This window comes from Anomaloglossus baeobatrachus, chromosome 2 (assembly GCF_048569485.1).
Source record: "Anomaloglossus baeobatrachus isolate aAnoBae1 chromosome 2, aAnoBae1.hap1, whole genome shotgun sequence".
Classification (NCBI taxonomy): Eukaryota; Metazoa; Chordata; class Amphibia; order Anura; family Aromobatidae; genus Anomaloglossus; species Anomaloglossus baeobatrachus.
In genome coordinates, this window is record NC_134354.1 from 348,294,198 (window position 1) to 348,309,070 (window position 14,873).

A 14,873-nucleotide genomic window follows, 5' to 3' on the forward strand; every position below is an offset into this window, starting at 1 on the left:
TATATTAATACACTGCAGTAAGAAAGGGAAATTATTCCATAATAGATAGGGAAATACAGGCATGTAAAGTACACTTAAAATGAACCCTTTTAAAGAAGGGTTTTTTTTTTCTTTTAATGAATGCGTTGGGACATGATTTTATGGCATTACTCTTCAATAAATATTAGAGTTTCTCATCCTCTAGAAAGCATTGCTGGTTTTCTCACACTGTACAAATGGCGGTTGATTGAGGAGCATGCGATCAAACTAGTCCCTCAGCCACCTTAAAGTGAGTCTGTTAACCCCAAACACTAGACTTCAACTATATACCGTGTTTCCCCGAAAATAAGCCCTAGGTGGAATTTTTAGCCTTTTCGGTATAAGGCTTGAATATAAGCCCTACCCTGCAAAGAGGCCCTATTCGCGGTTCAATAATGAAGTGTCCATGCAGTTAAAAAAGTTAAAGAATACTGCAGGACACTTCATTATAGAAAGCAGAGACCCCCAAAAGAGACAAGACCCCAATCATACTCACCAAACGCCGAACGGGAGGACCTGCAGTTGAACACATCAAGGACCTGCGGTGCAACGCACACCCAATCACACATCAGATTGCACACCCAATCACACATCAGTTCTGATGATACTGATTGCTTCTGCCCAGGAGAAGAACCTGGGACACAGTGCAGTGTAGTGTGAGAACCTGTAGTGAAACGCATTGATGCATTCCACCAAAGATCCTTCATGCCTTCTACCACAGGTCCTCTGCGTCCCAGGTTCCCCTACCAGCCAGAAGCAACAGGTATCACCAGGTGTTGTGTGTGTGATTTTTGGCTGCGAAAAATGCACTAGGGCTCATTTTCAAATAACTAGTAGGTAGCCAGCTTACCCCAATCAGTTGTCCGATGTGGTAGCTAGATGTCTGGAGAGTACGACACGGAGATGGAGGGTGGAAACACACTAGGTAATCAAACACGTAAAAAAGAAAAATCCTTCCAGCGTATCACTCAAAGACGTCTATTTTCATTAAAACATAGCTTTTAATTCGCATAGGTAAAAATAAGCCACCATGTGTAGGTACGACAAAGCATTGTTTTCAAATAGCGATCAGCATCAGACAGCGCGTTTCAGCATGCAATGTGCATGCCTTCATCATGGTTTAAGTATAAAATGAAAAAGTACCCGCCACCATTTAAAAGAGCTTATTTTTGGGGCCAAAAATAATATAAAACTGTGTCTTATTTTTGGGGAAACATGGTAGATCATTGCTCATATGAGGGACTTGGACCATATAAGAAAATTATACAGTTACTATAGACATTAGTAATAATTGATTTATTTATTTTGCTCACTTATATAGCACCATTAATTCTACAGCTCTTTACAGACGTTCAACATCACTGTCACCATTGGGGCTCACAATATAAGTATGTTTTATGTAAAAACATTTTTATTTCAATATGTAAATGAGGGAGCTTTGGTGCACCCTTGGCATGGCCAAAAACTCAATCCACCTATTTGGACAACAGGAGAGCCATGAAGACGGCTGCATTGACAAGTACAGGAGAAGAGCCTGTAATATATCTACATATTATATTTTAAGAACCACCAAAAAAATCATGCCTCTGACGCTTTTGTTAAATTTACGATTAAGTAGCAACCCCTTTTATATGAATTTCATTCCTTTCTGGGAATTAAAATGTATGATCATTACTAAACAAATGGCTTGTGAAAACGGCAAAGAAGCAGTTGTCCATAGCAAACCGTGGCACCACTTCTTTTACATTGTGGTCAGTACGGGAAACATAAGAACTGGAATCTGGTTGTTGTGGGAAAATGCTCCACTTTTTTTCTGAGATAGTTTTCATATAAGTCAGTGTGGTAAACCTTCACTAATTATCAGTTTTTATAAATGGACCTTTGTGATTTTAATTCCCATTTCTATTTTTCCAAGTTGGCTCTGTCTGAGTAATGAAGAAGCATTTAAATTCAGATATAATACACCTTTTTTAGCATATCAGTTTCACTAAAAATGCGCTATTATTTTTAGTGTAAGAAGGACAATTTTTCAATAAAATACCTATGACTATGGCTTTCATCTATGTCACTTTCCCCACTGTAGGATTAACAATTTTAAATTTATATGTTTTTTGTTTTTTTTTCTATTTATTTTTGTTCACGTTCACAGAAAAGAGCAAAGAAACTAGAGGGTGAAAACATATATATCAGACATAGCAATTTAATGTTGGAGGTTGGTATTAAATCATGCAGTTTACACACCTTTTTTGTTTTGTTTAGTTTTCTTTTTGTTTGTTTGTGCAGACTTTTTTGCGTGTTTATTTTTTTGCATGTTTTACATTTTGATTTTTGTTTTTTGCATGTTTCCAAAGCAGTCTTCAAATTAATTAATTTCATCTAGATAATATTTGAATGCTCCTGAACTTCATTTTCTTTTGATTGACTTAATTTGCACCCAAAATAAAACTGCAGCTCTATTTCTACAGATCCTCTGCACATGTATGGTAACGGACAACAAGCAATCCCCATGTAGTCTGCTTCTGAAATTCTTAGGGAATGCTTCTGCATTATTAGGGAAATCTCCTTCTTTCTCATCCTGGCTGATCATTCTCAAAATTGGAAATAAGGCCGGTTTCTGACGTCTTTTTTTTTTAGGTACGTGGGACATCCGTTTTTAACACACGGACCGTTTTTCTCCGGCATCATGAGTGTCACACAGATCGCAGAGAAAACATGTGTCTGTGAAATAAAAAGATTTCTATATTCACCTGTATCCAGTGCTGCTGTCTTCGGCTCTGCTGGCTCCTGCTTCTGACCCCTGCTAATTATACTCATTGAATATTCACTGAACCTGGGACCTGGAAGCAGGAGCAGAGCATCGCTGGGAACAGGTGAGTATTCAGCAAGGTGTGTGCTTGTGTGTGCATGTGTGCAGTGACGTCCATGAGGTCATCAGAGTTCCCAATGAACCTGTGAAATCACTCTCGTGACACCCACTGTAGCGCGGGTGTCATCAGGAGGTCATCAGAGTTCATTGGGAACTTTGATGACCTGGACCTCACTGCAATCACACTGCTTGCTGGATACTCAACTGTCCCTGGCGATGCTCCTCCTTCCAGGTCCGAGGTGCATTGAATATTTGTGTTTGCATATATGTGACATCAGTGTGACATGTACTGGAGAAAACACGCGTCTTTGTAATAAAAAGATTTTCTATATTCACCTGTATCCAGCGCTGCTTTCTTCAGCTCTGCTGTCTCCTGCTTCGGACCCTCCTAACTATACTCATTGAATATTCACTGCACCTCTAACCTGGAAGGAGGAGCATCGCCAGGGACAGGTGAGTATCCAGCAAGCAGTGTGTGTGCAGTGACATCCAGGTCATCAACACGCTACAGTGGGTGTCACGACTGGGACTTCATGGGTTCATCAGAGTTCATTGGGAACTTGGATGACCTCCTGGAAATCATTGCACACACACACACACACACACACACACACACACACCTTACTTGCTGAATACTCACCTTTCCCAGGTGATGCTGTCCCTGGCGATGCTCCGAGGTAAGAAGCAGGAGACAGCAGAGCTGAAGAAGGCAGCGCTGGGTACAAGTGAATATAGAAAATCTTTTTATTACAAAGACGCGTGTTTTCGTGCGTTTTTTTTTCCCATGCCCTTCTTTTTTTTTTTTTTTTTTTAAGTGTAGTCAATGGCTGGGAGGGCTAAAAAAAAAAATGCAGGAAAAAACACTTCAACAATTGATATGCTGCAGATTTTTTTTCTGCATCAAAATTTGCACCAAATCTGCAAGGAAAAAACGTGCGACGTGCGCACAGCACTTCAAAAGTCTCATAGACTTTGCTGATTTCAGGATAAGCATGCAGATTTTGGTGCAAATTTCTCAAAAAAAAAGCATAAAAAAACCACACCGTGTGCACAGGCCCTTAGGCGGGCTTTGCACGCTGCGACATCGGTAACAATGTGTTACCGATGCTGCAGCGATAGTCCCCGTCACAGGTGCGATATCTTGTGATTGCTGCTGTAGCGAACATTATCGCTACGGCAGCTTCACATGCAATCACCTGCCCTGCGACGTCGGTCTGGCCGGCGAACCGCCTCCTTCCTAAGGGGGCGGGTTGTGCGGCGTCACAACGACGTCATATGGCAGGCGGCCAATAGAAGCGGAGGGGCGGAGATGAGCGGGACATAAACATCCCGCCCCCCTCCTTCCTTCCGCAGAGCCGGCGTGAGACGCGGTGACGCAGGTAGATGTTCCTCGCTCCTGCGGCTTCTCACACAGCGATGTGTGCTGCCGCAGGAACGAGGAACAACATCGTACCTGTCGCTGCTGCCAAATAATGGAAATGTCGGACCCTACACCGATGATACGATAACGACGCTTTTGCGCTCATTAATCGTATCAAAAAGGATTTACACACTACGATATCAACTGCGACGTCGAATGTGCGTCACTTTCGATTTGACCCCACCGATATCGCACCTGCGATGTCGTAGTGTGCAAAGCCCGCCTTACTGTTATTTCGGAGAACTTGCAGCAAAATGTCTGTCTGCCTGTAGATCCATAGATTTTTAAAAGCACCTACTGGCCTCAGCTACTATCTCAGTAATGGGATGGTCTGTTTTCACCAAATTTACCCATGAATTAAGTGTGAAATATAAATCCAGGAGAAGAAAGAAGTAGATTTCTCTGCTAAGATATATTGCAAAGTTGCTAATTTTCACATGTACAATTAATTTATGAAACAAAAATAAAGACGTCCGTTACTCTTTAAGGAGCAGACTATGCAGGGTTTGTTTGTCTCTTACCCTAGAAATACATACGTTTGCACAGGTTCTGTACAGACAAAAATATTAAAGACCAGAGTTGCTATATTTTTCATTTATTTTGAGGCATTGAGACTAGAACGATGGTGGCCTCCATTCATATGTAATCCACTCTTCTTCTAGACCTTTTGTGCTCCGGAGCAGGCAAATTTACCTTGGTTAATGTGCCTGCTAAGGATGAGATGTAGTACATTATTTCTTCATGTTAGGACCTCTGCTGTATAATTCTAAATGCCATAAAAGAATGCTTTACAATCTGAGTGTTTTGTGTTTGAGTTGACGGCTATTTTTTGTTACCAGTGAAGCTGGTCATAATGTTGTGTTTTGCAATTCTGCGCTTCTACGTCTTCTAACAAGGTTCATTGTGTGTATGCCAGCTAGTATATTTGTGATGTGAAATTTTAATGCATGCCAAGAAGACACCGCCTGTATCTGTAACAACGCCTAAGTCATCGTAAAGGGCTTTTGTGTGTAACCTGTCGCTAAAATTTTTTTATGGTGTTGTTGTTTCCTTTGACCCTCAAGAAATTTATGACTCCTACTTGTGTAGTTGGTAACAGAAAAAAAATGTTGTAAAGCTACAGAATAGTATGTTTGGATGTCAGTGCCTTTGGTGCGATTGTCTATGTCAACTGTTGGCAAGGTCTGTCCTACATGTTTTCTTCCATCTAGAGGCGTAGCTAGGAGTTCAGCTCGGGGGTGAAACATTTCAGTGGGCCCATAATCAGTAACCCGGATTACAACTACGGTGGCGCAGCGTAATAGTGGGTACAAGGGAACCTCAGCAGATTAACAACGGCGTTGTTACGGAAAATAAATCTCTACGCAATGGCCAGCACTGACATTACCGTCATACGATGACCAAATAGTGGTAGATACCAGTGCTGCAGAACATGTAAGAGATTACAGTACAGTTATAGAGACTTACAGCTGATGGTCTTTCAGATGGAGTTGTTCACTTTCCCCATCTTTCCTCCTGGCCCAAACCAACATGACAACTCCTTCCAGCCAGGATTCATCTACAGAGATTACAACAAAGACACATTGACTTCTCACATTTCCAGTACTGTCCCCATCTATTCCCAACTTGCACAAACTCGTCATCCTACCTACTAAGTTGCTGCTGTATGTGTCCCTATTACTGCACCTGCTGTTTGGCACAACAGGTTTCCTGTTACTGCCCCACATAGGAATGCAATGTGCCCGTTACAAACTAATAGTGCCTCCATTGTGCCCCCTAGAGGATAAAATTGCCCCCTAGAAAATATTAATACAAAAACGGCAATGCTAGCTTACCGGAATCTAGGTCGCTTGATTGTGGTAATTCAGCCTGGAAATAACTGCACAGATGTACGTGAGAGCTCACCGCACTTAGACATTTGTTCCAAGAGGATCATCCAGCAAAAATATCCTAGGGTCTAGGAATCTTTAAAATATAACTTTTATTTTTCCATAATATTCAACATCGAAAATTATAGTCCTTGACCGTGATGAAGGCGTAGTATTCGCCAAAACGCGTAGTCCTGTATCTTTACTGTTAATGCTACTGCCAATATTTACAATGTGGAAGTTTATGGAAAAAGAAAAGTTTTAAAGACTCCTGGACCCTAGAATAATTCTTCTGGATGACCCTCTTATTACTAGCAATTATTAATGCCCTGTTTAAATGCCTTAGAAAACATTGCCCACTTTTTACCTCTAGAAGGTAATAGTGCCGCCAGGCTGCCTTTAATGGTTACAATACCCTGAGTGCCCCTATAACAATTATGATAGTGTCCAGTTAACATTTAACAATAAGCAAATAGCTATGCACTCCAAAGTGAACTGTAATTTGTTTATTAATTCCAAAAAATTAAATCCAGTAAATGAAATGAAGACGTCTCGGTCGGTTAGACCTTCTTCAGTACAGGGGCTGGAAGTATACAGATTGTGAGGGATGTTGGCAGTAACATAAGTGAACATACAGGTATAATCACTGAGTGTATTCAGCAGTGTGCTGGAGGTGTACAGATCATGTGGGACGCTGGCAATAAGGTATAAAGCGGTGTCCACCGCTTACAAGGAGTGCGCTTGGTAGGCCAATAGTAAAAAAAAAATAGTCCTGGATAACCCTTTTAACTTGCAGTCAGCTGTTTAATCTGCAAGTTGATAGCGTTATGAATGTGCCTGTTCGCTGTATTTATAATGCAGCATTCATTAGAAGATGAACTTTATTCCTCCCTGATGCGCTGCTTAGCTGATTATCAGTCACAGTATAGGTTCCAGGGATTTGACTCTGAGGCCATGTACATCTTCCCCTGCATGAGGCTGACCAATTGTAAGTATAAGAGGATAAAAAGAACATGCCATCAGAGAATGTCAAACTTGGATTTCTTATGTGAAAAATGTAATGACACACAATACTGCTTTCCTTCGTGATCTCCTTGCCAACATTTACTGCGTAGAGTAGGTCAGTAAATAGAAATCATGGGCCCCATAGCAGATGTTCTAATTGCCCCCCCTCAAAAAAAATAAAAATAAATAAATACATAAACATAATTAATATTTGGCTGGGTCAGATAAGAACATATTTCACAACTTTACAGCCCTTACCAAGTAATTTTGCATACTGCACCCCATAGTCCTCCATATAGTATAATGTACCCCCCCCGTAGTCCTCCATATATTATAATGTACCACCGTAGCCCTCCATATCTTAAAATACACATCCCGTAGTCCTCCACATAGTATCATGCACATCCCATAGTCTTGCATATATTATAATGCACCCCATAGTGCATTATATTACATTTCAAACTGAGGAAAGGGCAATTTGAAAACGCTCTTCTTTCTATAGCCTTCTCCAGCATTATGGACCTCCACCACTTACTTTTTCAGAGTGCTAGGCAGCTGCTTTTTTGGCACAAGGTTAGAGAAAGCTGGGTTTTTATAAATCGGTGAAATTTGCATCACCTCACCTTTCATCCCTAACTTTATGCCTTTTAGAGAACATTTCACTTTCAACGTGTTTTAACTGTCACAATAACCGTAATTTTGACCATGGGTGCCCAATCTTTTACATCTCACTGTATGTATAAAAGAAGACCGCATTGAACTCCTTCTTTTTTTAGACATTGAGGCGTTTTTAGATAATCCAGTGGCTAGAAAAGTGATGATCACTGATGAATTGTATGCAGGTTTATTCTTCAGGCATTAGATGCAACTTTCTGAGCAGCGTGAATTGTCAGCCTCTGATATCTAAGGCCTGGATATATTTCCCCTCATGTAATTAACATTTGCTTTTTATGTTGCTTTCTTACCCATGTGATTGCACAGTGTGACTTGCTAAGAACATTTGCTTTTTTGCACAGACCATAACATTTTACAGGTCATTTTAACTTGCTTTTACTTCACTATGTCCAGGGTCCTTGGTTCCTATGGCTTCCAGCTCTCCCACACTAACGTTGTTCTTTCTTTGCTTCCTTACTTTTCTCTCGAATTTTTCATTCTCATTCTGCTGAGTACTTTCCAATCTTTGCATTTCTTATTTTATTGCTCTTACTATCCATTATGCCATCAAATTCTATTAGGATCTGGAGAAGACTCAAGATGAAATAATTCGCCACCATGCCAGTATCCGTGAGCTGAAGAAAAGTTTTATGGAGTCTGTTCCTGCACCACGTCCCAGCGAGTGGGATAAACGCCTTTCTACCCACTCTCCTTTCCGCACTCTCAGTTTCAATGGACAGGTCCAAACAGGCAATGACGGGGTAAGTCTACATTCCTGAAAGCATAAATTATGGTTTTCTAGTGTAAAATAGTTTTGTATCTTTATTGATTTAAATCCTGAATTGTCTTGAATCTTGTCTCATTCTTATTAGTCTGCCTTTAGAATTCAAGAGTTTCCATGTGATCTGTGGGCTACCATTTGGTAAATGGTAGAGTCAAGGGCCTTACATTAGTAATGAAATCTGCTTTGGCCAAGATTACTTTTTTTTTTTTTTTTTACCAGATTTAGATCTAGCAACATCACTTTTATAGTGTTAGATGGTACAGAATATACTTGTATCCATATATACAGCCAGCAATAGAAACATTTCTTTAAATTTTTTTTTTTAGTAATACAATTTAATAAGGTAAAGGCAGCAGTAGGGCTTTCTATGTTTCATTATCAAGATTTCACCGACTGTTTAAGTTCCAAAAATAAGTTACCATTTTTCCTATAAATAATATAAATTAATATTAATTGTAAACATTGTAAATATATAATTGTGTAACAAGTGTTTTAGCACTCCCACCACCCTTTTTTTTTTTTTTTTTTTAATTGCCTAAACTTGTCTAAATGTATATGTAGTGTAAAGCCCCCGTCACACTAAGCAACATCGCTAGCAACATCGCTGCTGAGACACAACTTGCTAGCGATGTTGCTGTGTGTGACATCCAGCAACAACCTGGCCCCTGCTGTGAGGTCGCTGGTTGTTGCTGAATGTCCTGGACCATTTTTTAGTTGTTGCTCTCCCACTGTGAAGCACACATCGCTGTGTGTGACAGCGACAGAGCAATAACTAAATGTGCAGTGAGCAGGGAGCCGGCTTCTGCGGACGCTGGTAACCATGGTAAACATTGAGTAACCAAGAAGCCCTTTCCTTGGTTACCCGATATTTACCTTCGTTACCAGCGTCCGCCGCTCTCACGCTGCCAGTGCTGGCTCCCTGCTCCCTGCACACAGCCAGACTACACATCGGGTAATTAACCCGATGTTTACTGTGGCTAGGAGTGCAGGGAGCCAGCGCTAAGCGGTGTGCGCTGGTAGCCAAGGTAAATATCGGGTTGGTTACCCGATATTTACCTTAGTTACCAAGCGCAGCATCGCTTCCACGCGTCGCTGGGGGCTGGTCCCTGGTTGCTGGTGAGATCTGCCTGTTTGACAGCTCACCAGCAACCCATGTAGCGACGCTCCGGCGATCCCTGCCAGGTCAGGTTGCTGGTGGGATCGCTGGAGCGTCGCTTAGTGTGACTGTACCTTATGTGGTGTAATATACTTACTGATTACCGTCTTCCCCAGTTTCCAGCACCGCTCCGGTCCTCTGCTAGGTCACAAAACCACTATTTTGACTTGCTGGAAGTCACTTTTGAGACTCTATAGTCTTAAATTGTAAAAGCGTGTTTCAACTCGCACATAAAGCAGAGTGTGATCCTATCAAATTTCATTGAGAAATGTCTGAACATGTAAAAGAAAGAGTTAACTAACTGCTGCCATTTTTATGACATTGATGGGATCTGCAAGCATAAATCCCAGGCATCACGAACGCCTACATGTGCCACTAAGTAAATTGCAGTGATAATCCCATTGTGGTTTTATTCACATTCATACATTCATCTGTGAAACACCTGAAAAGATGTGCACATGTTTGTGAACTATTTTGTTAATGTATATATTCATAATTTGTTCTCTCAGCTATGTATTCATGTATGCTTTTATTGTTCTTATATGGATGCAGGTGAAACGTGCTCTTGTTTTACCTACTGAGCGGAAAGTATGCGGGTCAGAGGTAATGCCAATGCTAAGATCATGCTCTGGCCAGGCGTTTACACAAACTGGCAATGTGCAATCCATTCCTTGCTTCTTTTTTTTGCCAATAGAAGCAAAGATTATAAAGGCTGCATTAGTGCTGTAGCGCTGCCATTTCACTTGAATACTGTTACAAAATTAAGATTTGCATGGCACATAAGAATCGAGGACTGCTAAGGGGAGGCTGGCTTCTATGGGCTGCGAGATTGGTCATTAACTATGCGGCTGAGATCAAAGTTGCATGTTTTGTTTCATCACCTGCAAAATGCTAATGGGACCCAAAACACATGACACTTTACGCAGGAGCCTGTGTTAAATGTTAACAAATTATATATTTGATATTACACTGATGGCAATATTAGTAGCACTGTGGTCTCCATATATAAACAGCAGTATAGACCTTTTCGGTGCCATATGAAGTTTAGATTCATTTATCTAAAGTGAGTTGCCAACATTTAGTGCTTTAATGGCCTAAATGTGCCCTTAAGCGTTAACTATCAGTCAGCAAAACGCTTGTTCTACTGACTCCGCCATACACATAAATACTTAGCGAAATGTGCAAGTATTTTCAGTTGAGGAAGTAAAGTCAGCTGGTGACAGATGACATTGGTGAGGACTTATTTCCCAGTAAAAAAAAAGAATCAGACATTGTAATTTGTCTTGGTCAACGAGTCCGGTCACTCTATTATTTATGGAGACCTTTATTCTTAAACTGGTGTCAGTGGTTTGCTAGTCAACAACCATGTTTCTCTGAAAATGAGACCTACCCCGAAAATAAGCCCTAATGGGAATTTTCGCCCTTTTTGGAGTATGCTTAAAATAGAAGCCCTGCTTCAAAAATAAACCCTTGTTGCAGTTCAATAAAGAAGTGTCCAAGCAGCTAAAGTTAAAGAATTCAGCGGGACACTTTGTTAAAGAAGGCAGACACCCTCAAAAGAGAGTAGACAAGCTCCCACCAGCGATCTGCATCGCTGTCAAGTCCTTCACTGTTCCAGCTGAATTGCACTGTGCAGTTCTCACACACCCATCAGGTCCCAGTCTCACTCCGCTCTCACTAACTCCGCACATGTGATACTGCTTCCAGACAGTAGGGGGAGCCAACCGTGGTGTCCTGCAGGGAGACCTGACAGCAATGCAGATTTGTATGTGAGAGCCCATTAGAGTTTGGTAAGTGCATTTCTTTTGGGGGTAAACAGTAGATATAGAATAATAAATTTTTAAATGGAAATTAATATATAAATACGGTATATCAATTAGACAGTAGATGGCACCACATATAACAAATATATAGGGAAAGGTATGAACATATCACTTACTGTAATAACCCTGATTGGAGGATTCATCAAATTATATATAGCCATGAATGCATTATAAAAGGATATCTTTATTACTGGTACCAAATATCAAAAAAGGTTAAAAACAAGAAGAGTACTTTATAATTTATTCATAGCTATACTTCATTTGTGAATAAATGTTGTTATTTTGTTCAAAAATAAATGTGGATTGTTGTTCATGAAAAAAATGTCATCCCCTGAAAATGAGCCCTAACGCATTTTTAGAACCAAAAAATAATAAAAATAATGTCTTATTGTTGGGGAAACAATTATTCATTTGCATTATGTTATGTTAAATATTCCATTATTGGAAATCAGTCTTATATACAGTGGTGCTTGAAGCTTTGTAAACTCTTCAGAATTTTCCATATTTCTGCATAAATGTAACCGACTACAATCTACATCAGTTTTTTAATAGATGTCCTAAAAGTAGATTAAGAGAAAAAAAAAATATATTGGACATTTTTTAGATAAGGAAAATGATCCAGCATCACATGTCTGAGTGGCAAAAGTATGTAAATCTTTCAGATTAGGAGAAAATTTGCAGATGAAATATTAGCCTTTCAATCAATAGGATGATAATTGGCTTGTTTTTTTGTGGCTGGGATGCAATTTTGAATGACACCATTCATTTTACCGCATAGGGTACTGTAAAATGGGGAAACCTTTCCAAATGTGGAGAAAATGTGGAACACCCCCCCCCCCCAATTCTGACATTTGTTTTTAATTGTTTTTACAGTGTACATTTTGTGGTAACAATTTCAGGGTATAAAGAAATTGCCTCATAAACTGTCAGTTTTGATGAATGGTTGAACTTTTCTACTTTTTTGAGAGCAAGTGAAATATTATGCTGAAATCTAGTCAGTCTGTTTGCTATGGGAGTGGAATCTATTTCCCTGTGGCAACGCTTTTCCTGCTCCATGTCATTTAAGTTTTCAAACTTAAACTCCTCATATGATGAGGCTGAAGATACGACAGCAGTAGCACTGACCGGATCTGAGTCCTCTTGCTCTTGGCAGTCCTGTAGCCCACTCATCCTAACTGCTACCTCTGTCAGAGCTACTTTTCCTTTAGTAAGCTGTTGATCATCTAGCAATATACAATGACTTGGGTCCACATACACAACAGCTAGAAAAAGTGTATTTTCTAATAGCAGTCTCTCTCTCCGTTCATAGCTCTCTGCTTACAGGATGTACCCTCACACAGCCCCATACAGTATGAGCCACCAAATAGCGCCCCTATATACAGAATGAACTCCCACATAGCCTCACTGCATACAATATGAGCCTACGCAGTCCCCTATTTACAGTATGAGCCACCACGTAGCCCCTATATAAATTATGAGCCCTTACATAGCTTCCTCTAAACATTGAGCCCCACAGAGCCTCCTATATACATTATGAGCCCTACATAACCTCCTATATACAGTCTGAGCCTCCACAAAGCCTCCTTTATACTTTGAGCCTCATATATACAGTATAAGCTCTCACATAGCCTCCTAAATACATTGACCCCCACATAGCCTCCTAAATACAGCATGATCCTCCTAAATACAATATGAACTCCAAATAGCCTCATATATACAGCATGAGCCCCCACACAGCCCCTGATATACATGCAAATATCCAAAACACATGGAAAAAATACCCACACATACTCACCTCGCTCTAGTTGTTGATGCAAATAGGATTAGCAGTGGGCAGCAGCAGCTGTGGCGTACAGGCAGCGGGGCAGGGCATAGTGAGGTCCACTGGTTTCAGTCCTTCTGCTGTCTCAGTCCACTGGCCGAATTTGAACATCCAGCGGGCTACATTTGGCCACACTTTACCCAGTATTGATCTAAGAGGTGATGTTCAAGACTAATCAATTACCAGAAACCTTTAGGCTATTTGCACACAGTGTTGTCAGAAAAGCTACCTCAATTCTAATTTTATATAAAAACCCTTTTGTTCTAAATTTCATTAAAATTCAAAGGAACACAATTCCACACCGTGACCAATAGCACAAAAACCAAACGTTTTTAAAAACCAAAGGATCATGGAACTGTCTTACTGTATGCAACCTGTACAGAAAAATTACATCCACAGAAATCAATTGGTAGTGTTGAAAAGAGGGGCAATAATTTATTAAAATTACCCTCCATCTATCTTTTCCACTACCTATCAATGGAGATATGACTTACATCACACACACCCTAAATTACATTGGTGCCCCCATTTCTTGACGGATATTGTGCAGATGTTGCTTTTTTCCCCTTGCAGGTCTGCAGCAGAAAATAATCTGCAGCCTGTTGATTCTTTCAACAGTTTTACCTGCGTTTTTCCACCCCAAATGTGTGAAAAAAAGCATGGAAAAAATGCATAAAAACTGGGCAACTTTGCCTCAAAAACGCATGTATTTTTTAGCCAGGAGATGCAGATTTGGTGCAGAAATTTCTGTAACCAAATTTTCCACATGCTCACATAGCCTTGGATGAAGTTATTGATGCACAAGGGATTCATATCAGATTCTTTATACAAAGGTTCACATTTTTTTAGCCACTCAGACTTGTGATTGTGAATTGGACGAGTGCAATGAAGGAAAATCTCGCATTGCACTCGAACGAATGTTATTCAATGAGGGAGAGCAGATGGTCAGCTTTTTTTTCATCCAGATTCTGGATGAGAGAAAAGTCGCAGCATGCTGCGATCGTCAGTAAGAGCCGTGTCACTCGCACCCATACAAGTCTATGGGTGCAAGTGAAACATTGGACTGTACTCGGATGATATCCGAGTGTTAGGCGCTGAGGGTCTCCTTTGCTTCGGTCGTCCCCGGTCACCCCTGCTTCGTCTATTAGAGATTCTACTGCTTTGCCCAGACGTCGTTTCATGCGCCTGGAGACTAAGTGTCAACTTGCCGCTACTGAGCATGCTCAGCCTGATAGTATCATTGCTGAGGCTAAGTCCTCAGTTCAGTCTACTGAGCATGTTCACACACTTTATGTATTTTCTGAGATGAAGTCAGGAAAGGACTTCACTGGGCATGTCAGTGACGTGGCAGGACCTGATTGGCTGGTTAGCGTCAGATGTCCTCATGATGTGGCCACGGAAGCCCGCCCCTATGACACTGCAGATCACCATTCGTCATCAGGCGATGACTGGTAGTG

General features: G+C 40.7%; 1 protein-coding gene across 11 annotated transcripts in view; it reads left to right on the forward strand.

Moving 5' to 3' along the window:
• LOC142291451 (protein 4.1-like) overlaps positions 1–14,873 on the forward strand; it is a 259,547-nt gene that overhangs the window by 206,541 nt on the left and 38,133 nt on the right. For 8 of the 11 annotated variants that reach the window (XM_075335988.1, XM_075335989.1, XM_075335981.1 and 5 more), the window contains 3 exons: positions 2,168–2,230; positions 8,413–8,592; positions 10,324–10,374. In XM_075335988.1, the coding sequence (XP_075192103.1) occupies positions 2,168–2,230; positions 8,413–8,592; positions 10,324–10,374 (294 nt within the window). The remainder of the gene's footprint in view (positions 1–2,167; positions 2,231–8,412; positions 8,593–10,323; positions 10,375–14,873) is intronic. The other 3 variants (XM_075335990.1, XM_075335985.1, XM_075335986.1) reach the window with 2 other exon arrangements.